The sequence below is a fragment of the Microcaecilia unicolor genome, unplaced genomic scaffold (assembly GCF_901765095.1).
Source record: "Microcaecilia unicolor unplaced genomic scaffold, aMicUni1.1, whole genome shotgun sequence".
Taxonomy (NCBI): Eukaryota; Metazoa; Chordata; class Amphibia; order Gymnophiona; family Siphonopidae; genus Microcaecilia; species Microcaecilia unicolor.
The window spans coordinates 21525-44975 of NW_021963463.1; the positions used below are offsets into that span (position 1 = coordinate 21525).

Here is a 23451-nt window from a genome sequence, read left to right on the forward strand (position 1 = left end):
TGTTCCAGCTTGTTCCAGTCCATCTGTTCCAGCGTGTCCCAACCCTACTGCTCCGCTGTCTTCTGCTTGTTCCAGCTTGTTCCAGTCCGCCCGCTCCAGCCTCCTTGCTTTCTGATCCAGCCTGATCCAGCTTCTCCCTGCTCGTTCCAGCTTCTCCAGCTGTTCCAGCCCGCCTAATCCAGCTTACTCCAGCCCACCTGTTCCAGCTCCCCCTGCTCGTCCCAGTCCATCTGCTCCAGCCTCCGTCAGATCCAGCTCTTCCTGCTCATCCCAGTTCATCTCCTCCAGCCTCCGTCGGATCCAGCTCTTCCTGCTCCTGCCGTTCCAGCTCACCTAATCCAGCTTCCTCCAGTCATCTGCTCCTGCTGTTCCAGCCATCTGCTCCTGCTGTTCCAGCCCGCCTAATCCTGCTCGCTCCAGTCAGCCTGATCCAGCTTCTCCAGCTTCCCCTTGCTCGTTCCAGTCCATCGGCACCAGCTTGCTCCAGCCCGCCTGATCCAGCTTCCAGTCCATCTGCACCAGCTTGCTCCACCCCACCTGATCCAGCTTATCTTGCTCGTTCCAGTCCATCTACAACCAGCTTGTTCCAGCCCACCTGATCAGCTTCTCCCTGCCTGCTGCCTGCCCCAGCTGTTCCTGCCCGTTTGATCGAACTTATCCCAGCCCACCTGATCCAGCTTGTCCAACTTGCCTGCTCACTCACTCCCTACCTCTCTCACTACCTATGGCCCCCATTCACATTCTATTCCTCGCCCTATCCCTCCCTAATCTCTTCCCCCTTCCTCCGCTGTATTACACACAAACCCACTACCCATCCCCCCCGTCCTGCTCACTACTTCAATACCCTACCTACCCCCATCTCCCACCACCTCACCATCCCTTCTGTCCTCCTCCTCCTTCTTAGCTCTCAACCTCCAACACCTCCTTCCTGCCATGAACCCTTCCCCATTCCTCCTCAGCGCATCCCGCCTTCGGCGCCCTACCTCCCCTACACCCTTCTCCGCTCACTCTTGCTCCTTCTCCTGCTTTCTGCGGGAGACATCAATCCCAACCCAGGTCCACCACACATGTCCTCGTCCTCGTCTCATCTATGCAAACGTTCCCGCGATATCTCCAATCTCATCTCCATTCCCCTCCTCCCTCCCCTTCTTGTGTGCCCTGTGGAATGCCCACTCAATCTGCAACAAACTTACCTTCACCCATGATCTCTTCATCTCCCATTCCCTCCATCTGCTCGCCCTAACCAAAACCTGGCTCACCCCCAACGACTCTGCCTCAGTCGCAGCCCTCTGCCACGGAGGCTACCTTTTCTCCCATTCGCCCCGCACAGCCAGCCGCGGTGGCGGCGTTGGCCTACTACTTTCGCCCTCCTGTAGTTTTCAACCCCTCATCTTACCACAGTCTCACTGCTTCTCATCCTTTGACGTCCATTCCATCCGTCTATTCTACCCGCTGCCACTCCGAGTTGCAGTCATCTACCGCCCCCCTGATAAGTCCCTCCCTTCCTTCTGACTGACTTCGATGCCTGGCTCTCCGTTTTTCTTGAGCCCTCTTCCCCATCCCTCATTCTTGGTGACTTCAACATAAACACTGATAACCCATCCGACTCATACACTTCTCAATTCCTCACCCTAACCTCCTCCTTCAACCTCCAACTGAGCTCCACCACCCCTACTCACAAATCTGGTCACTGTCTTGATCTCGTCCTCTCTTCTACCTGCTCGCCCTCTAATCACTGCGTCTCTGCTCTTCCCATCTCTGACCATCACCTGATCACATTCACACTTCATCACCCTCCTCCTAAGTCCCGCCCATCACTAACTACTACCTCCAGGAATCTCCAGGCTGTTAACCCCCCCCCCCCCCACCTTATCCGCTACTATCTCTGCTCTCCTCCCATCCATCACGTCTTCTGAGTCTGTTGACAAGGCTGTTTCCAATTACAATGCCACTCTCTCCTCCGCCCTAGACACCCTTGCACCATCTGTTTCCTGTCCCACAAGGCGCACTAATCCCCAGCCCTGGCTTAACCCCTGCACCCGTTACCTTCGCTCCTGCTCCCGATCAGCTGAACGCCTATGGAGGAAATCTCGCACCCATACTGACTTCATTCACTACAAATTCATGCTATCCTCCTTCCAGTCCTCCCTATTCCTCGCCAAACAGGATTACTACACTCATTTGACTAATTCCCTCAGCTCTAACCCTCGTCGTCTCTTCGCCACCCTCAACTCCCTCCTCAAAGTGCCCTCCGCTCCCACCCCCCCCACCCCCACTCTCTCCTCAATCACTGGCTGACTACTTCCACGACAAGGTCCAGAAGATCAACCTCTAATTCACCACTAAACCTTCTCCTCCTCCTATCACCCACTCCCTCAACCAATCAACCCAGGCCTCCTTCTCCTCTTTTCCTGATATCACCGAAGAGGAAACCGCCCATCTTCTCTCCTCCTCGAAATCTACCACCTGTTCCTCAGACCCCATCCCCACCAACCTACTTATCACCATCTCTCCTACTATCACCCCCCCCCCCCCATCTGTCATATCCTCAACCTCTCTCTCTCCACCGCAACTGTCCCTGACACTTTCAAGCATGCTGTTGTCACACCTCTCCTCAAAAAACCCTCACTTGACCCTACCAGTCCCTCCAAATACCGCCCCATCTCCCTCCTACCCTTCCTCTCCAAAATACTTGAACGCGCCGCACCGTTCACAGCCGTTGCATTGATTTTCTCGCCTCTCATACCATCCTCGATCCGCTTCAATCTGGCTTTCACCCACTTCACTCGACAGAAACGGCACTATCCAAAGTCTGTAATGACCTGTTCCTCGCCAAATCCAAAGGTCATTACTTCCATCCTCATTCTCCTTGACCTATTCGCCGCTTTTGACACCGTCAATCACAACTTACTTCTTGACACACTGTCCTCTATTGGGTTCCAGGGCTCTGTCCTCTCCTGGTTCTCCTCTTCTCTCTCCCATCGTACCTTCAGAGTACACTCTCATGGTTCTTCCTCCACCCCTATCCTGCTCTCTGTTGGAGTCCCTCAGGGTTCCGTCCTTGGACCCCTTCTTTTCTCTATTTACACCTCTTCCCTGGGCTCCTTGATCTCGTCTCATGGCTTCCAGTATCATCTTTATGCTGACGACACCCAGCTCTATCTCTCCACACCCGACACCACTGCGGAAACCCAGGCCAAAGTATCAGCCTGCTTATCCGACATTGCTGCCTGGATGTCCAACCGCCACCTGAAACTGAACATGGCCAAGACCGAACTTCTTGTCTTCCCACCCACACCCACTTCTCCTCTACCTCCACTCTCTATTTCGGATGATAACACCCTCATCGTCCCCGTCTCATCTGCCCGCAACCTCGGTGTCATCTTCGACTCCTCCCTCTCCTTCTCTGCGCATATCCAGCAGATAGCCAAGACCTGTCGCTTCCTCCTCTATAACATTAGCAAAATCCGCCCTTTCCTCTCTGAGCACACCACCCGTACTCTCATCCACTCTCTCGTTACCTCTCGCCTTGACTACTGCAACCTACTCCTCACTGGTCTCCCACTTAGCCACCTATCCCCCCTTCAATCCGTTCAGAACTCTGCTGCACGTCTTATCTTCCGCCTGAACCGATACACTCATGTCACCCCTCTCCTCAGGTCGCTTCACTGGCTTCCGATCAAATTCCGCATTCAATTCAAGCTTCTGCTACTCACCTACAAATGTACTCGATCTGCAGCCCCTCCTTACCTCTCAACCCTCATCTCCCCTTACGTTCCTACCCGTAACCTCCGCTCTCAAGACAAATCCCTCCTTTCAGTACCCTTCTTCACCACCGCCAACTCCAGGCTCTGCCCTTTCTGCCTTACCTCACCCCACGCGTGGAACAAACTCCCCGTGCACATACGCCAAGCCCCCTCCCTGCCCATCTTCAAATCTCTGCTTAAAGCCCACCTCTTCAATGTCGCTTTGAACGGCACCTAACCTCTACACCTCTACCCAGGAAATCTAGACTACCCCAGCTTGACATTTGTTCTTTAGATTGTAAGCTCCTTTGAGCAGGGACCGTTCTTCTTCGTTATTATGTACAGTGCTGCGTAACACTAGTAGCGCTCTATAAATGTCAAGTAGTAGTAGTAGTAGTAGACTCCCTTGAGGTCGAGAATAGGCCGAGTAGAACCTTCTTTCTTTGGCACCACAAAGTAAATGGAGTAGCGCCCCTTGCCAAGCTGATCTACTGGCACCGGGACCACCGCGCCCAGGCGGATCAGGTTGTTCAAGGTCTGCTGCACGGCAGTGCTTTGACCTGAGACTTGCAAGGAGAGTTTACAAACCCGTCTCTTAGGGGTCGGCAGAACTCTAGCTTGTAGCCGTCTCTGATGACTTCCAGAACCCAAGCATCTGAAGTTACCCTGGTCCACTTGCCCAGAAACGAGGACAACCTTCCTCCTATCTGCACTGGGCCATGGACCAGGTCCCCGTCATTGGGTACGCGACCCTGTGGGCGGGCCGGAGGATGAACCTCCTGGACGGCGGTCCCTATGAAAGGAATGCTGCTTGGGGGAGAAGTTCCGTTTGAAGGAAGCGGAGGCAGAGGAGGCCGACTTGCCCAGGTGATACAGACGGGCTTCCTGGAATTGGCCCTTAGAGGAACCAGGACGAGCACTGCCGGCCCGAGTCCTGACCTCCGGCAACCTCTTGCCCTTGGATATGCCCAGCTCCATCACGATCTTGTCCAGCTCGTCCCCAAAGAGCAGCTTGCCCTTAAAAGGCAGCTTGGCTAGGTGAGATTTAGAGGCATGGTCAGCAGACCAATGCTTAAGCCAGAGCCACTGCCGCACAGAGACTGTCTGAGCCATACCCTTGGCCGAGGCTCTCAAAACATCATACAGCAAAGTCTGCCAAGTGGCCAAACCCAACTCCAGGGTGGCCATTCCGCCCTCCAGGAAGGGTCCGAGGGGGAAGCCCGCTTCAAAACAGTCAGACACGCCCTAGCCACGTAGGAGCCGCAAACCGAGGCTTGCAAACTCGGAGCGGCCGCCTCAACGGACGACTTTAAGGCCGCCTCCATTCTCCTGTCCTGAGCGTCCTTCAGGGCAGTGCCACCTTCCACCGGCAGCGCCGTTTTCTTAGTCACGGCAGTGATTAAGGAGTCTACCGTGGGCCAGACAAAGGCTTCCCGTTCCCCCTCAGGTAAGGGGTACAGACGGGACACAGCCCTGGCTACTTTCAGGCTCGCCTCAGGGGCATCCCATTGCACTGAAATTAAAGGTCTGCATGGCTTCATAAACGTGAAAGGTTCTAGGCAGGCGCTTCGTTCCCAGCATAATGGCGGAGCCAGTAGAGGCTGAGAGAGAGAGCCTTCCTCCGGAGAGGCAATCTTCAAAATGCTCATGGCCTGCACAAGCAGGTTGGGCAAATCCTCTGAGCGAAAAAGCCGCGCTGCAGAGGGGTCGTCCGCTCCATCCGAGTGAGGATCAGTCTCCTCCACAGATTCCACTAAGGATCTCTGGGAGAACTCAGACACGCTGCCGTCATCCACATCAGAGGAGACCCCCGAGGGTGGAAGATCCACCCTAGGGCGCTTAAGCATAGAGGCCTCATCACCCCGATCAGAGACGTGAGCAGGGGCAGTGTTCTGCATAAGAAAGGCCTGATGCAGCAGCAAAATGAACTCAGAGGAGAAACCCCCCAGTCTGTGCATTTCTGCAGCCTGTGCCGCGGCCCTAGAGGCGCCCTCCATCTGCGCTCCCAGCAGCGGGGGAGAGGTGTGTTGCACGTCCAAAATGGCCTCCGGCGCGAAACTCCGAGAAGGAGCCGTGCGGGAAGAAGGGCGTTTTAATTTCGCCGACTTCTTACTGTTGCCCGATTCAAGGGCAACCAAGCTGTTAACGTCTCCCATCTCGAGGGCGGCCCAAGAAGAAGCCGACCGAGCCGTGTGGCCGGTCACGACCGGGAGGGCGGCCAGCCGCGCCGGAGGAAAAACCGGTGAACTCTCCCAGCTCCGAAAGGCCGCCCAAAAAGGGCGACTCTAACTTCGAGCCCCCCGCTTCCCCGCTAGGCGCGCGAACGCGTTCCAGGGAGCGTCTTTTTGCGCCCTTGCCATCCAAGGCCATAGCTACGTGGAGACCATTCGGGGAACCCCCTGCCCGCTAGTAAAAGGTAAAAATTACCTGCTTCTTGCTCCGAGCAGCGACGACTTGTTCCAGTGAGCAGCTGCACATGGACGTCCTTTTTGAACGTTTTAAAAACTTTTTTTTTTTTTCAACGGAGCCAGTGGGAGGGAGGAGAAAAGGAGGGACCTGGCACCACCAGGTTTGCACTTGCTCACGAAGAGCCCTCAACCCCAAGTACTCAACAAAACCTAAACAATTAGGCTTGGAGACCTAGCCAGAGCTGCTGCTGTGTGACCACACACCTGCTGAGATAGAGAACATGCTGGGGAATTTCCGGCAGCACATGACCACATATAGGGAGGCAAAAGATTGCTCTCTATCTCCATCTGCTGGTAGATGGACACAACCCACCAGTCTATGGATTGATCGGCTTGATGATAGGGAAACTCGATTTACAAGCATATGCATTTCAACGGAAGGCAATGTCTCCTGTAACGCATCCTGAGGAACATGGCACCGAGAGGGGGAACACCTACAGCTCATGCAGGAGCTGGCGGGCCCTAATGTGAATGGAGAGACAATGGAATCACAACATGAAGCGTGGCCCACACTATGCAGTTGGCGCGAAGAAATAAGGTCAGATTTAAAGGCAATGCGCCACGAGTTGGTGGCGCTGGGAACTGACCTTAGAGGAGAAATAGCTGAGCTGGGTAACCGTGTGGCTGAAACGGAAGTGGGCCTAGAAGATCATGCTGAGTCTCCAACTATGCTGGAATGGAAATTACAGGACCAAAAAAAAATGAAACTAGATATCTTCTAGATAAAGTGGAAGACCTAGAAAATCGGAGCCATCGCTCCAACATACGGGTCCGTGGGCTGCCGGAGATACCCGAATATTCTGACTGCGAAGAAGTAATCCACAGCCTTGCGGCTCACTTGCTCTCCAATCCACCCAAGCCTTGTGCACCGGCCTCAGTTCAGATTGAGCGTGCCCATCGAGCCTTAGGTGCGAGGAAATCAAATGTGCCAAAAGATATTGTGGCCTGCTTTGCCGAACTTAAAATGAAAGAAGCAGTGATGCATAAAGCAAGGGCAGCTAGTCCTATCCAGTGGGATAGCTATCCTATTGTCGCGTCCCTCGCCTGGACAGCGCTGCTCCCACAGAGGCCCCGCTTCAGAGTTGGCCGCCTTTCCTCACGCCATTGGCCGGCCTGTTCAGTTACCTCACCAGATCGCCGGCCATCCTGACCTCGCAGTTTCTGATCGCCGGCCATTAGGGCCGTGTCAAATAGCCCAAGAACATGGCGCCGGCGTTCGGGAGCCGGCGTCTCTTCCGGATGCGGAGCCCGGGAAACGAGGCAGCGCCTGGGGAGTTCCTGATTGGTAGGTTGGAGCGAGGGGCTCCGCCCCCAAGCTGACGCTGCGCCTATCAGGGGGAATCCTCTGAGGACATCGCCGGGGGTCCTGCACTTCCCAGCTGACTCTCGGCGCCCTGATGGGAAGGGCTATTTAAGGAGCAGCATTTTACATGACCCTTGCTTTGGTTTCTCGTCACAGAGGATTGAAGCTTCCGTGTGCTGTCGCCAGACGTCGTTTCTGCTTAGCCTGATTCATCTGACCACTGCTTGTTCCTGACTATCCTCATTTGCTGCCAGCCCTGACCACTGCTTGTTCCTGACTATCCTCGCTTGCTGCCAGTCCTGACCACTGCTTGTTCCTGACTACCCTCGCTTACTGCCAGTCCTGACCACTGCTTGTTCCTGACTACCCTCGCTTACTGGCCAGTCCGCCAACCCCTGCGGTTCCAGAAGTCCCATTGGCCGCCTGCAGCTGGGGGCTCAACTCCCGGTGAACTACACTCAAGCAATGGAGCGAATTGCGCCCTTTAACTGGCCGCTTAAGAGAGGAGGGGATCCAGTATAAATGGCAGCATCCTTTTGCTCTAGTGTTTTAGAAAGAGGGCAAACAACACAGAGTGGTCTCGCTGGATGAAGCACAAGAATTTTTATCAACTGGTGATCGGAATGACCCACCAGGGAAGCAATAGCAACCTGGTAGTAAGAAGCAAGATAGGCTGAAATGGCACCGAGTGTCCCAGGGGAAAGGCCGTCTTAGGAGGCAGATTTCGGGAAGACAAGCCATATTGCCACCGGGGCCCAGCTGAGGTTCATAGCACTTGAGAAAATGCCCTGCTACATGAATGGGCAGGATCCTCACAGGAGTGGAATGCTGGCAAGTGTGGAGGACTATTGATAATGGACTGGAAGATTGCTCGAGGACATACTTCCTTCTCGAGTAGCCATGTCACGATTGGGTAAAATGGCATGCTACGGTTGGTATTGGGGAAGGATTGGGGAGGGGAATGGAAGGGGGTGGGGGAAACAAAATGGCATCTGGTGGTGGCTGAATAGGATAGCTGAAAATGGGGGTCCAGTGAATATGCTTAAGTGTCCTTGGTCTCAAATCACCCATGAAACGTAAGCTAATGTTTAAAGAAATGTTGCGTTTAAAGGCAGAGGTGATGTTTATTCAGGAGACCCATTTGAAGCCACAGCATGAAAAATTAGTCAAATTAGCGTTATCCTATAGTATTTGCCTCTAATACAACTAATTGAAAAACAAAGGGTTGCTCATAGCTTTTTCGAGTAGCCACCTGTGGCACATACATAATACAGTGTCTGATAAAGAAGGCAGATAACTTGTAATTACGGCCTCCATGTATAATGCACAATATACTATGATGTCAATCTATGCACCTAATGAAGGACAGGGGTCCTTTATAGCAGAAGTAGAGAGGGTGTTGCAATGTCACTCGCAGGGACAACTGATTATAGAGGGGGGGGGGGGGGGGGACTTCAATCTCGCAATAGATCCGTCATTAGACAACTCAAAGAGGCAGGTAGATTATGCCAAGCGAGAGTTTTATTTAAAAACTTTTTGGCGCGCTGGGGGTTGGTTGACCTATGGCGAGGGAGTCATGGGCAGGAAAGGGATTATACTTATTTCTCTCCTAAGTATAATACATACTCCAGGTTAAACCTATGGCTGGGAGATGGGGCTATAGTGCATAACCTGCATGCGACAACTATCGAGTCCTGGTCGTGGTTGGATCACTCCCCGGTGGTATTGATGTTGGGAGTAACAAGTATCCCCAAGGGCCCTAGATACTGGTGGCTCAATGAATCTATACTACAAGATCCCCAGAATGTGTCCACTGTGGAAAAATATATTATGGAAAGATTTTAATGATGTGGATGAGATACAGCCTACTATACTATGGGAGGGTCTGAAAGCAGTCCTTCGGGGAAATCTATAGCATTACAGGCACACCTTACTAAAACACAGGAGGCTCAAGAACAAGACATTAGAAGCAATATAGCTCAGTTGGAACCACTGCACAAAGCAGACCCCTCTGATCTCCAGAGAGCGGAAATATTGCATCAGCTTAGATTAAAGCTTAATGAGATTCAAATGGCGGAGATATCTTCTCAGCTGCAAAGGGTACAGCAAGAACACTTTGAATTTGGAGATAAAGCTAGTAGGTTGTTAGTGTGTAAATTAAAGAAGCAAGCCCAGCAAAATCATATTTTTACTATCAAAAATAACTCAGGGATACAGTGCACTCAGACAGAGCAAATACAGCAGGCTTTCTACTACACAGAGCTTTATACACCTGAGGTAGTACCATCGGTATCTGACAAAGAATCCTATCTTTATGAGGCTAGCCTCCCGCAGCTATCTGCTTCTTGCTGGCCTCCCACTTAGTCACCTCTCCCCTCTCCAATCGGTTCAAAACTCTGCTGCCCATCTCGTCTTCCGCCAGGGTCGCTCTACTCATACTACCCCTCTCCTCAAGTCGCTTCACTGGCTCCCTATCTGTTTTCGCATCCTGTTCAAACTTCTTCTACTAACCTATAAATGTACTCACTCTGCTGCTCCCCAGTATCTCTCCACACCCCTTCCCGTGCACTCCGCTCCATGGATAAATCCTTCTTATCTGTTCCCTTCTCCACTACTGCCAACTCCAGACTTTGCGCCTTCTGTCTCGCTGCACCCTACGCCTGGAATAAACTTCCTGAGCCCCATCCTTGGCCACCTTTAAATTTAGACTGAAAGCCCACCTCTTTAACATTGCTTTTGACTCGTAACCACTCGCCTCCACCTACCCTCCTCTCCTCCTTTCTGTACATATTAATTGATTTGATTACTTTATTTTTTGTCTATTAGAATGTAAGCTCTTTGAGCAGGGGCTGTCTTTCTTCTATGTTTGTGCAGTGCTGCGTACGCCTTGTAGCGCTATAGAAATGCTAAATAGTAGTAGTAGTAGTAGTAGTAGAAGAAACGGCTATGTTATCAACACCCATCACACTAGATGATGAGATGGGAAGGCGGTAGAACGAGAGGGCATGAAATGAGATTGAAGGGGGGCACACTCAAGAAGAATGTCAGGAAGTATTTTTTCACGGAGAGAGTGGTGGTTGCTTGGAATGCCCTCCCGCGGGAGGTGGTGGAGATGAAAACGGTAACAGAATTCAAACATGCGTGGGATAAACATAAAGGAATCCTGTGCAGAAGGAAGGGATCCTCAGGAGCTTAGCCTAGAATGGGTGGCAGAGCTGGTGGTTGGGAGGTGGGGCTAGTGCTGGGCAGACTTATACGCTCTGTGCCAGAGCTGGTGGTGGGAGGCGGGACTGGTAGTTGGGAGGCGAGGATAGTGCTGGGCAGACTTATACAGTCTGTGCCAGAGCTGGTGGTGGGAGGCGGGGTTGGTGGTTGGGAGGCGGGGATAGGGCTGGCCAGACTTATACAGTCTGTGCCCTGAAGAGGACAGTACAAATAAAAAAGTAGCACATATGAATGTATCTTCTTGGGCAGACTGGATGGACCGTGCAGGTCTTTTTCTGCCGTCATCTACTATGTTACTATGTTAGACGATGTTGAATGGGCAATTTCAGACCTCCCTCAGAATAAGGCTCCAGGTCCAGATGGTTTTCCCACTAGGTTTTACAAACTGTTTGCTAAGCGGGTGGCCCCTATACTGCTGAGTGTCACGTTTTCACAGCAGGAACCTGGGTTTGTGAGCCCTTGGGCCACTGCTGAGGAGCAGCAGTGGCAGGCAAAACCACCCCACACCAGAAGCAAGGCAGAACAGACATACCGGTAAATCCAAGCTAGGTCTCTGGCAGTCAGCCAGCAAGCAGAAGACAGGTCCAGGCAAAGGTTCAAAAGCAGGCGGCAAGCAAAACGAAGTCCAGGTCCAGGCAAAGGTTCAAAAGGCAGGCGGCAAGCAAAACAAAGTCCAGGTCCAGGCAAAGGTTCAAAAGGCAGGCGGCAAGCAAAAGAATAGTCCAGTAACACTCCGGGTCTAGGCAGGCGGCAAGCAGAAGAATAGTCCAGTAACACTCCGGGTCTAGGCAGGCGGCAAGCAGAAGAATAGTCCAGTAACAGGCAGGGTTCAAAAGGCAAGAAACCAGCAAACACAGAATCAGGAATCAGACAAAGTCTCTCAGGCAGAAGTGCACCAGCACCCACATACCAGGGCCTAAGATGCAATGCAAAGGCAACTGACTGCAGTCTCTAGGTGATTAATAAAGCCCATCCACACCTGAGGTGCAGCAACAATGGAGGCTGTTCCCACAGGAGATCTCTAAGGACCAAATAAGGGCTTCCTTCCTGTCCTCGTTACTCCAAGATGGCTTCCTATGATATGATCTATCCAAGATGGCTGTACCCCTTGAGCTATCCAAGATCGCTATGACTATTGAGCCATCCAAGATGGCTGCCGCCATTGATCCAACCCAGATGACGGCGGCCAGAAATAGGAAACCGAAACAGATCTTCCCAGAAAGGATAGGCAGAAGCCAGCTCAGAAGCTGATCCCTAGAAATCAGGTAGAGACTGTGGGGGGGTCACGACCACAGACGTGACACAGAGTGTTTACATCTTTTGACAATATACAGGAATTGCCACACTCTTGGAGACTGGCAGCAGTCACTTTGTTGTTGAAGCTGGGGAAGGATCTTCAGCAGTGTTTTTCCTACAGACCAATCTCCCTATTAAATACAGATTATAAAATCTTAGCAAAGATTTTAGCACGCAGACTCCAGATGGTGCTGCCTAGGCTGATACATGAGGACCAGACAGGCTTCATAGCAGGTTGGCAGACTCATGATAACATTAGAAGCCTGCTGCATATAATTCAACAAACCGAGATGATAAGGTTCCAGCGCTATTACTCTCGATCGACGCTGAAAAAGCTTTCGATAGGGTGAATTGGACTTTCTTATTTTCAGTCCTGAAACACGTAGGTATAGAGGGAAGATATATGGGCTGGCTTAGACTGCTGTATACAAATCCATTAGCAACTTTAAAGCTAAATGGTACATATACTAAATCCTTGATGCTCCATAGGGGAACCAGACAGGGGTGTGCGGTTTCACCTTTACTGTTTGCTCTGTCTATCGAACCGCTTGCTAATAGGATTAGGGGGAATCCTGGAATTAGGGGCTTGGTCAGGGAAAGAAAGGAACATAAAATAATGTTATTTGCCGATGATGTGCTCCTGACTTTGGCTCGTCCGGAGTCCTCTGTACAACAGGCCATAGAAACCATCACTCAATATGGTCAGCTATCAGGTTTCAAGATCAACATTACTAAATCGGAAATTCATAATCTGACGGTTCCCTCACGGGAAGTACCTCAGCTAAAAGCTGCCTTGCCATTTGTATGGGCTGCTAAATCTATTAAATATTTGGGGATACACAACACCTACGGTGGAGGACCTATTCTTAGTCAATAATCCCCAGAAGGTAACAGAACTTTTTGTGGAATTAGATAGGTGGGAGGGATTGACCATATCATGGACAGGGCGTATTCATGCAATCAAAATGATGTTGCTCCCTAAATTAGTATATCTATCCTGGCGCTCCCGATACCAATTCCACACAGTTTCTTCTCTCAGCTCAACCGTAAGGTGTTTGCTTACATCTGGAAGAAGCGACCTCCTAGGGTACAGAGAGCCATGATGTATCAGACATATGACAGAGGAGGTATGGGAGTTCCTAATTTCTATCTGTACTATCAAGCAGCGCAGTTGAAAGTATTAGCAGATTGGACTCCCTTCACCACTAAGAAATGGCTACATTAGGAGTGAGCTTGGGCGGGAACCAGATCTTTGGGAGATATTATGTGGCTAACGGGGAGTGATTTGCTGGCCATAATTAGGAAAGTTTCGTTGGGGGTGGGCCACCTGCTCTCAACATGGTACCGTATACGAAAAAAAAATTTTCTGGAGATAAAATATTATTTACAGACAGCCATCCAGAGGGCCCCGGGTTTCCAGCTGGGATCCTCAGAACTGATATATGAGAGGTGGGCCAAAGCTGGTTTATATAATCTTGGGCAGGTGAAGGTCAATGGGAGATTTCTTAATTTTGAAGATCTTCAAGAGGAATATTGGTTGCAGGAAAGTGATCTCTATTATAGCTGTTTAAGAAATTACATTTATAGATGGGCACGGGAGGAAATGGACCTAACAGAAACAACATTAGAGAAGGCATTAAGGATGGGGGGGGGAGCAAAGGAAGCGTATCTCGGCTATATTTAGCACTACTGCTCTATAATAATCCCCAATCATACTATGTTGAACGATGGGAGGTAGCATTACAATGTACATATTTAAGGGAAACCTGGTGAAGGGGATATAGGTTCTTGCTTAAGCCATCACTAGCTCAAAATATGGTCAAAAATGGTTTCAAGATGCTATATTGGTGGTATTACACCCCTGATAGACTGCAACAAATGTTTTCTGGGGTATCAGCAGACTGCTGGCGTAACTGTGGATCTCGTGGTACCTTCATACACATATAATGGGAGTGCCCGCTGGCCCAGACTTATTGGAAACAAGTGATCAGGCTGGTTCAGCAAACTTTGCAACAAAATTACCCATGTAAAGCAGAGAATTGTCTATTGCATTTTAAGCCTCCAGAGATTAGCATCTCTCACCATAGATTTGCAACCCAAAATTTTTTACTGCCGCAAAGCTGTCATTGGCAAGGGCGTGCAAACAGCGGATTCTACCTCCAATGCAACTTATATTGCACAAGGTGGACTATCTCTACCAAGTGACGAAACTTACTGCATTGAGAAGAGGCCATTTGGGGACTTTTAACAAGATTTGGCAACCATACGAACAGTCGAAAGCGCAGCTTTCAGCACCACCATGATGCCTAAGGGCGGGGAGGGGGGGGATTTAGGTTATTCAGTGTATTAGCTCCAATATGATTGCATAAGTGTCTTTAGAGTTAAGTTGTATGGCATTATAAAAATTCCAATAAAAATAAAATAAATCAAAGAATCCACAAAAAAGTTACTATAGGCCAATGTTTATCAGCCTAGTCAGGTTTTCAAAATATCCACAATGAATATGCATGAGATGCTATACAGATTTCATGTATATCATCGTAGATATCCTGAAACCCAACTGTCTGGGTGTACCCCAAGGACTGGGTTGAGAAGCACTGCTGTAGGCACAAAGGTTTCCAAGAACAAATGAACCTAATCCAAGCCCACAAGCATTGAGTGCCTGTAGCTTCCACAGCAATGAATAGCGGGATTAGCCAACACCAAGGAGGTTTCATTGATAGGAGATGGCATCACATAACAAGGCTGAAGCCATAGCCATTATCTTGATAAACTCAAAACAAAGCAAACTATTGGTCCATGACAAGCAACTTAGGCAGCCCTGATCTCTCTATATAAAATGCACCTCCAACGTTCTAATGAAGCCTCACTTTCCCAACGTTCTAAAAGTGAGGCGGCTGAGATCAATTTTCCTCCATGAGTGTCTGCCCCGCCCACACGTCAAACGTGATGACATCGAGGGCGGAGCAATGACACTCACCGACCGTGTCGCGCTGCTGATTGGCTGTGCCTCGGATGAAGCATCGGATGACATCGCCAGCACAGACGAACCAAACAAAACTGCGACCCAGGCAGGGGGAGGAGTAGGGAAACACGCGGAGCGTGTTTCCCTACTCCTCCCCCTGCCTAGCAATCAGCTGTCAGTGCACTCCCCCCCCTCGGCGACAAAGCGCAAAAAACAAGCAGTCACTGAAGCTGTGAAAAGCCTCCCTGTCTACGAAACACCTCACAGAGCCACCCCCCCCCCCCCCCCCGGCGCAACACCCAAGCTCCTCCGCGTTGGAGCGTCACACAAGCCCCTACCCCCCCCCTCGGCGCAGCAACCAAACCCCTCCCCCTGGTGCATCACCCAAGCCCCTACCCCCGCCTCCGGCACATCAACCCCCTCGCCACCCGCAGACGCAGCGGCCGGTACAAAAACAAAAAAGCAAAAAACAAATTTTAAAACTGAAACACGGCTCCGGACAGCCATATGGCATTGGCTGTCGTCTCTGCAGCCGCTCCTCCTCTCCCCTGCACGTCACTGCCCCTGAAGGAAACACCGGAGGAGCACAGCAACGTCAGAGGGGAGAGGAGGAGCGGCTGCAGAGACAACAGCAAATGCCAGCTGCCTGACGGAGCCGTGTTACAGGTTTAATGCAATGTGTTGCTACTCTCCTCCCCCCCCTTTCCTTGGCACTGGAGCTCGGATGACAGACAATAACCCTGGATCTCTCAACTCTCTCTCAACATTATTACCATAACTCCCAGTGAGGGCGCCTCCTACCCTCCCGCACCGATCAGCAGCCATACCCAACAAAGCAGCCCACGGGCGAAAACGAGGGTCTGCTTCCGCTGAATATGTGTCTAAGCGGCCGCCACGATTTCCATTAACTCTTTCTCAGCACAGCAGGGATGACTGCAGCACTGCAAAGCACAGGAGAGCCCAACATGGCAGGAAATGAGCAAGCTAGGAGGGAAAAATCATTTAGCTGCAAAATCTAATGAAGCCCTTCTGAAGTACAAGAATTAACTCTTCTTGCAACCTTTTTTTAAGTGATACACTGAAGTGCTCATTTACATCTACTCCCCTCTTTTTCGCTACAGCTTGCATTTTGGCACACACACACTCTCTCTCACACACAGTGTATCTGTGTGCAACACACTCTCACAGTCACTGTGTCTCACATACACAATCGCACACATTCTGTGCCTCACACACACACACACTCTGTCTCTCAGACACACTCTCTCTCTCTCACACACACACTCGCACACTCTCTCTCTCACTCACACAGTCACTCTCACACACACTCTCTCAAGCAAACACACTCCCAGGAAAACCTTGCTAGTGCCCGTTTCATTTGTCTCTGAAACGGGCCTTATTTACTAGTTTATAATAAATATTTGCTATTGTTCAAGTCAACTCAATATGGTGGCAAGCTCTACGTACTGGCTTCAGACCAGATAATGGGCCAAGCACTCTCCCTCTGTGTCAATTAAACCTCCTTGGTCAACACTTTGTAAGCCATGCAGACTCCTGGAGAATGCTATGTATTACCTTTGGGAGAAGTGGTTAAAGCAGCACTGGCGCCAAGTGCTTCAGATGGTTCTGTTGAAACCGTGTCTGTACCAGAAAAAGATTGTGTGGCACCACATACATTGTCACTCTTTTTTGTTCCCGGCTTGATGATTTCCAGTCCTTGTCCCAAGCAGTCCGTGTGACTCTTGCACCCAACCATACTAGAAGGCACATCAGAGAAAGTACCACGTGAGCATGGTTTACACCTGGTGTCCTCAGTCTCACTGCCTTTTTTCTTCACCCCCCATCCAGCTTGGCAGACAGAATGAGGGGTGCAGGTGTCATTGGATAGGAAAGTACCAGGCGGACACGTACACTCACGATCAGACAAGGCAGTACAAGGTGTTCTTTCAATCATCGGCTCTTGGCAGGGTTCCAAGCAGGTATGGCACCTTTCTATCCCATTCTCATGTTTTGTGAAGGTCCCAGATGGACAAGGGCTGCATTCCCGTAGGGCACTCTCCATACAGTGCTTGGACACATGGGTTCCTGCTGGGCATTTGTCACACAGCAGCTCTTTATTGGTGGCACGGTCAGTGTGATGATATTTGCCAGAGGGCAGATTTTGGGAAGCCTTCTCAGACTGAGCCCCAGCAGCAACAAGTAACAGAAGAAGCTACAACAAGAGGGAGACAAAATTAAATTTGTTAACATATATACACACAAAATTAATACATACATAGTCCTATTTTGAACAAAATTTCTGTATCTTGAAACAGACAGACATACATGGTATTTGCAAATGCTACAAAAAAAATAAATAAATAAAAATTAAAAAACGTTGCACTCTTTGCCCCCAATGTAAATCTAGTTTTTATTGGTGGTGGGCAATGCCTAAGTGAAAATAACACCACCAGCCACTGAAGTTATGTACACAGATATTTTCACCATGCTGTTTTTATGTCTAAAACTAGAAATTGCTTACTGATCTTACAAGAGGGTAAACTATAGAACAGAATAGAAGGAGAAATTAGGTCTTACCTGATAATTTTCTTTCCATTAGTTCTTCACACCATTCCAGGACAAGTGGGTAGTTATGTCCATTGACCAGCAAGTGGAGACAGAGAATACAGAACCGAGCACCACTACATAGCTCCCTGCTAGCAGCTCAGCTCCTCAGTATCCATCCTCAAGCAAGGAAGAAAACACACCCAATCAGGAGCATGGTCAGCAATCAACATATCCAGCCCCAAGAACCATTCAAAGATAAGGCCCCTGGAAAACAGGATACAAAGACAGTTCATAGAGCCACCAACAAAGGCATCGCACCAGGGGAGGGCTCCTGGTATAGTGTAAAGAACTAATGGAAAGAAAATTATCAGGTAAGACCTAATTTCTCCTTCCATTACGTTCATTCCCACTATTCCAGGACAAGTGGGATGTTCAAAAGCACAACCGACACCCCAAATGTAGCTGCTGCCTAAGCGGCACCAGCCATTCTACCATACTTAGTGAAGGCATGCAGCAAAACGTACGCCGCTGACCTACAGATAGCCATCAGAGAAGACAACGAAGCATCCATCCAAGACGTAGCCACACGTCCAGGAGAGCCTTCAACCTGAAGCACCTTCCAGGATACAGGCTAAGACCACAGCCACCTTCACCCACTGGGCAATGAAAGCCTTGGGCAACATGAGACCCCCCTGCTGTTTACCAAATAGCCCAATAGGACCAAACGAATGACGAAAAACATCAGGAACCGTGAAATGCAAGAACGCCCTGCTAAGACCAAAAGTTTCCAAAAAACAGACCCCTGACTACGGAAAAAGAAAGACCAACAAACACTAAGGCAAGAAGCATGGTACTGCCCCAAGTGAGACCCCTGCCTCTGAAAAACGGATAAAGGGACCGTCCAAGAGAGAAAGAGACTGAAGTTGCGAGAAGCAACAGGCTGACAGAAACACCTCAAAGAACACCGTGGACAGAGAGAACTAGACAGTGCTTTAGCCAATTAAGCCATGGTGCCACAGAACGAGGGCCACCTAGCAACAGGCTCAAATGGGGAGTGCTGAAGCACCCGAATGACCAGAAAAAGAACTCAGTCCAGAAGGAGCAGCTAAGACTCCTGCAAGAAGCCCTAAAAGCAAGCCAGGACCCCCACTGGACCTTGCAGCACTAGCCCCATGAATTTCCCTCCTGCCAAAAAGCCAGAAAGTGGCCCAGAGAGGACACAACGGCGACCCAAAACCTCACAGCATGCCAGACTTAGAAACACACTCTGGCAGACTCCGATGAGGAAGAGTACTTCCTGGCCCGAAGCAGGGAAGCCACCACTGAAGGTGAATAACCTTTCTTCCTCAGCCGAGCCCTCTCCAGGGCCAGGCCGCAGGACCAAAGGAAAGGGGGGAGGGAACCTCCATGGCCACTAGGCCCCAACAGAAAGACCTCAACACTGAGGAAAATCACAATGGCTCCCTAACCAGGAGCCTCACGAGATCTGCATACCATGGAAACCATGGCCAGGCTGGAGACCAGGATCACCCTGCCCCAAAGGTTTGCCACTCTCCCCCACAGCCGGCCTAAAATTGGCACGGGTGAAGGCATACGGAGGTCTCTCGCTCAGACACAACAGTCGCAGGGCGAATAGATCCCTAGAGTCCTATGCCCTGTGGTGGCTGAAGCACTGAGGAACCTAGACATAGGACTAGGCCACCAGCTGAAAACAGCTCGACCAACCGCTCCCTTTGCTGGAAACCAGAGCGTACTGACTGAGCAAGTCTGTCTCCATATTGAGGGACCCCGCAAACCAGCTAAAGGAACAACTGAAGTCTCACTGCCCCATCCATTAACAAGCTGGACTCCCCTGCCAGCAGACTGCTAGGAGTCCCCCCCCCCCCCCCCCCCCGCAAGGCGAAAAAAGGCAACCGCCGCAGGCAAGACCGAAAGGCCAAAACGGCGGCATTCCCAACAGTTGGGCAAAGGCCTCCAGAGCTCAGCTCACTGCACGCAGCTCCAGAGGATAGAAGGCCAATTCCCTCCTTGAAGACCAAGAGCCCTGCACCAACGAACCCCAGCAAAGGGCACTCCCTAGCCCAAGAAGCTGGTATCCATAGACACCACCTCCCAAAGCAGGCTTGAGGAGGACCTTCCCAGGGTCAACGACTGGGGAAGCAGCAACCCCCTCATGCACTGACTGACAGCCAGAGAGCAAAAGAGCCAGATGCCGCCGCCCTCTGAAACTTGAGACCAGCAGCTGAGCAGGACCCCCTAAAGCGGCCGCATGAGAGAAGGAACCCCTTCCATGGCCACTGCCATAGATCCAAAGACCTGCATGAAATGCCAGGCCTGTGGCTGGTGACAAAGCAGGAGCGAGAAACTTGGAAGCTAACATAAAGCGTTGTCCCTCTGAAGAAATACTCAAGCTCATCGGGAATAAAAGTTGGCGTGCTGGTGCCAGCCTGCTCCTGTTGAAATTAAACACCCGAACCAGACAAAAAACTGGGAGTGAACCAGCGCTGAAGGGGTCTCTACCCAGGCTAACCAAGAAGAGACCCGCAGTCATCCAGGTACAGGAGAACACAAAAACCTGTGTCTCTGCAGAAAGACCGCCACTATGAGCATGACCTCAAAAAGGGTCCTCCGGTCCAACGGAACCAACCGGCAGGATCCAGAACAGGAATGAACTGCCAAGACAGCCCGTAGCAGGAAAGAGAAGTATGCCTCCCTGAGATCGAGAGCGGAGAGAAACTTTCTCTCCCAAACAGAGGCGATCAGAGACCTCAGGGCCGCCATCTGAAAACAGATACCTGTGGATCCCTTGAGATCCAGAATGGGTTGCACTGTTCCCGTCTTCCTGGGAATCCCAAAAAGGATGGAGTACCGACCCAAACAGCGCTCTGAACAGACAGAGGTCCCCTCTGACAAGAAGACTGCAAGAAGAGAGGGGCTACCAGAGGGGAGAACGCCAGCACCCCGAAAATCCAGCACCTAAGCCAAGAAGGTAGTCCACACATCCCGGAAATGCCCAAAAGCGGCTCCATCTCGGCGCAGACAGGCCAGCCAGCCAGGCCACCCAAGGATGGCCGGGAGACAGCAGTCATTCACCCCAAGTGCCCTGCTGGTTCCCCGTCCCCCGGAAGGGAGAATGCCAGGCTTTAAACCGAGCCCTCTGGCCAAAATTCCGAGGACCAGGCCTACCCTTAGTGCTGACACGAAACCGGGCACTTGCCGAGCCCACAGGGAAGTCCAAGAACGAGGAACGTCCCATGGCAAACGTAGGAGCCCAACTCACCGAGTTCCTGAACCAAAATCGCTAAGGGTGTACCCAAAGAGAAAGGTGCCCCAAAGTGGAAACCTGACCACGCAAGCCTTGGAGGTGGCAACCACCGCCTACGGCCGCAGGCAGAACTGACAGCTTGTGATGAATGCCAAAGACATACCCTAGGCCGAAGCCCGAAGAATGTCATACACAGCGTCCACCAGACAGCCAAAACAATGTGCCTCCAACCAGGCAGCCCAGGGACTGCCCCGGGAAACAGACTGCTGCTGCCAGTGCAAACAGGTTCATGCCACAGCCCTCGACCCAAGACAGCCCACAGCGGGAAAGACAAAGGGCTACCAACAGAAGCCTGCAGCTCCTAATGCAAACACCTCCAAGAGGGGCTACAAGGTCTGATTCTGCTTCCCATCTAGCAGATTCTGCGAGGCAATGCCGCCAGCAACCAGGAAGGGAAGAGTCAAGGTGACTGCAGACACTGAATCCAATGTAGGGAACGGAGCTTCTCCTTCTCCCCGCACTAGAGAAAAGAAGTGGACCATGGTTCTCCCAACCTGCAGGCCTGAGTCAAGTGCACTGTACATTGTGGAAAACAGGACCCGAATGACCATTACATGGGGAACACCTTGGACAAGCCCCTGAGGCCCTACGCAAGGCTAGCCGCCAGACTCTCCTCCAGAGAACACCAAGGGTTTTGCTATGGAAAGCGCTGCTAGCGCCACCGCAAACAAGAAGCCGAACTCCCCCCGCTTTAACAGACTGAGCACCCGAGGGTCATCCCCTTCCCCCAAAGGGAGCTCACCCTCCACCAAGGGCTCTGACAGAGGAGACCCCATAGAGCAGCCCAACTGCAGCAAAACAACACGAAGACTCAAGTGTTTTCCACTGTGAACTCCTGGGAGCCGGCGGGGGAAAACCCCATCCCCTGTCCCCCAGGAGATGCTAGGGCCACTGGAAAAGGGACTACTTGCACCAACCCAAAGTCTGGCAGAGCAAGAGAACAAGCCCAGAAGGGCAGGCTCTGACTCAGGGCCCCCCCCCCTCGAAGAGATCCCCACTGCTACAGCTGTCTGCACGGGCTCTCACCCCAGCAGAGAACAAAATGGCTGCCATTCACCAAGACGCTGCACTGGGGACCAGAGCTGCAAGAAACACATTGCTGCGACTGAGGGCGCTCTGTGTGCGTGAGCCCCGACTCAACCCCTCTACTCGGGAACCGGACTGCACACCTTGCAGCAGCCCGAGGAGGAACCCCGCCCACTGCGAGACAGGCAGCCCCTCGCACTCCCAGCAGGGGCTGCCAGGAACGAAGATTGTCGCAGCGTGGGAAAGCATGTGGCGCACCGTGCTACATATTCGCTTGTCTTTCGTGCACTTTTTTTTTTTTTAACTGGAGCGCAGCACAACCATAAAGCTCTTTTTTTTTTTTTTTTGTGAGCACAGACACAAATCGCTCCCAAGGACGTCCTGAGGCCCAAAGCACAGCAGAGTACCCCGGGTCCATGTTCCCAGAGGACACAGCCACCACCCTGTCACAGCAGGGCACTGCACCACCGGCCCGCCAAACTCACTGCGCTGCCTGCACTGTTCCTTATCTTCTGAAGCAGACTGGTTGCTGAGCAGGCTCCCATAAGAACGCAGAACACTCCAGGGGAGAAAGCACGACAGGGACCAGGCACCACCAGGTATGTCTGCCCACTATGCTCAACCGAGAACCAGTTGACTAACTGGACCAGGAGCAAGACCTCAGAACCAGAGTCAGAAGAAGTCTGTCCATCCACCTCCTGGAAATAGAAGATACTGAGGAGCTCAGCTGCTAGCAGGGAGCTATGTAGTGGTGCTCAGTTCTGTATTCTCTATCTCCACCTGCTGGTCAATGGACATAACTACCCACTTGTCCCAGAGTAGTGGGAATGAACGTAATGGAATGACATTTTAAAAACTTCCAATCAACTTCACACACACTTTTCATACAGAAGCAGCCCTATTCTAATCTGACATACCCTCATAAGGAGTATTGTGAAAGTTTTTTCCAGTTTAAAATTAACTAGTTACAGGGACTGTTCTTAACAACTCATTAAGTGCAGCAGTTTTTAGTAAAAACAAGTCAGCTGCCCTCACTTGGTATGTTTTATATCAAAGAGACCAAACAAAAATACTACTGGCATTCATAAGAAAAGGAATAAATGGATAGAGAAACCAGTTCAGCTTCAGAATGATTTTTATCAACAACCCTGAGAATCCCACTCCCAGGCTCCCTAAACACATCTGTGAAAGTGCAGAAGGAAGTTTGCATTGCTGCCAGGCCACAGTAAAAAGGGCCAATATAGCCCAACATTCCCCACTTTCTTCATATGGGATTGCAACAGTAACTGCCAACATCAATAGGGAGCAAAAGAAACACTCAATGGAAAGGGCAAGGGCAGAGATAGGAGAGGCCAAGAGAAGAAGGAAAGATGGGGAGTAAAAAACCTAAAGGGTCATGAATGGAAGACTCGAAGAACAAACAGAACAATAAAACAAGATGTGGAAGCATTGTGTGTTCTGCAGGGCTCAGAGGCAGTTTCAGGAGGAAGAGGGTAGGGTAAGGCATAACAGAATGTGTTACACTGTAGCCAGTGGTTTGCTGAAGCCGG

At 51.1% G+C, this 23451-nt stretch overlaps 1 protein-coding gene across 1 annotated transcript in view; it reads right to left on the reverse strand.

The window, feature by feature from the left end:
- The window catches only part of LOC115459338 (tumor necrosis factor receptor superfamily member 21-like), a gene marked incomplete at its 3' end in the record, with an annotated part of 36334 nt that extends 15228 nt beyond the window's left edge, over positions 1-21106 (reverse strand). The window contains exons 1-2 of the mRNA XM_030189180.1: positions 21080-21106; positions 16579-17215 (exon numbers count right to left, since the gene is read on the reverse strand). Coding sequence (XP_030045040.1) covers positions 16579-17215; positions 21080-21106 — 664 coding nt within the window. The remainder of the gene's footprint in view (positions 1-16578; positions 17216-21079) is intronic.
- Between the last annotated feature and the right edge of the window lie 2345 nt (positions 21107-23451).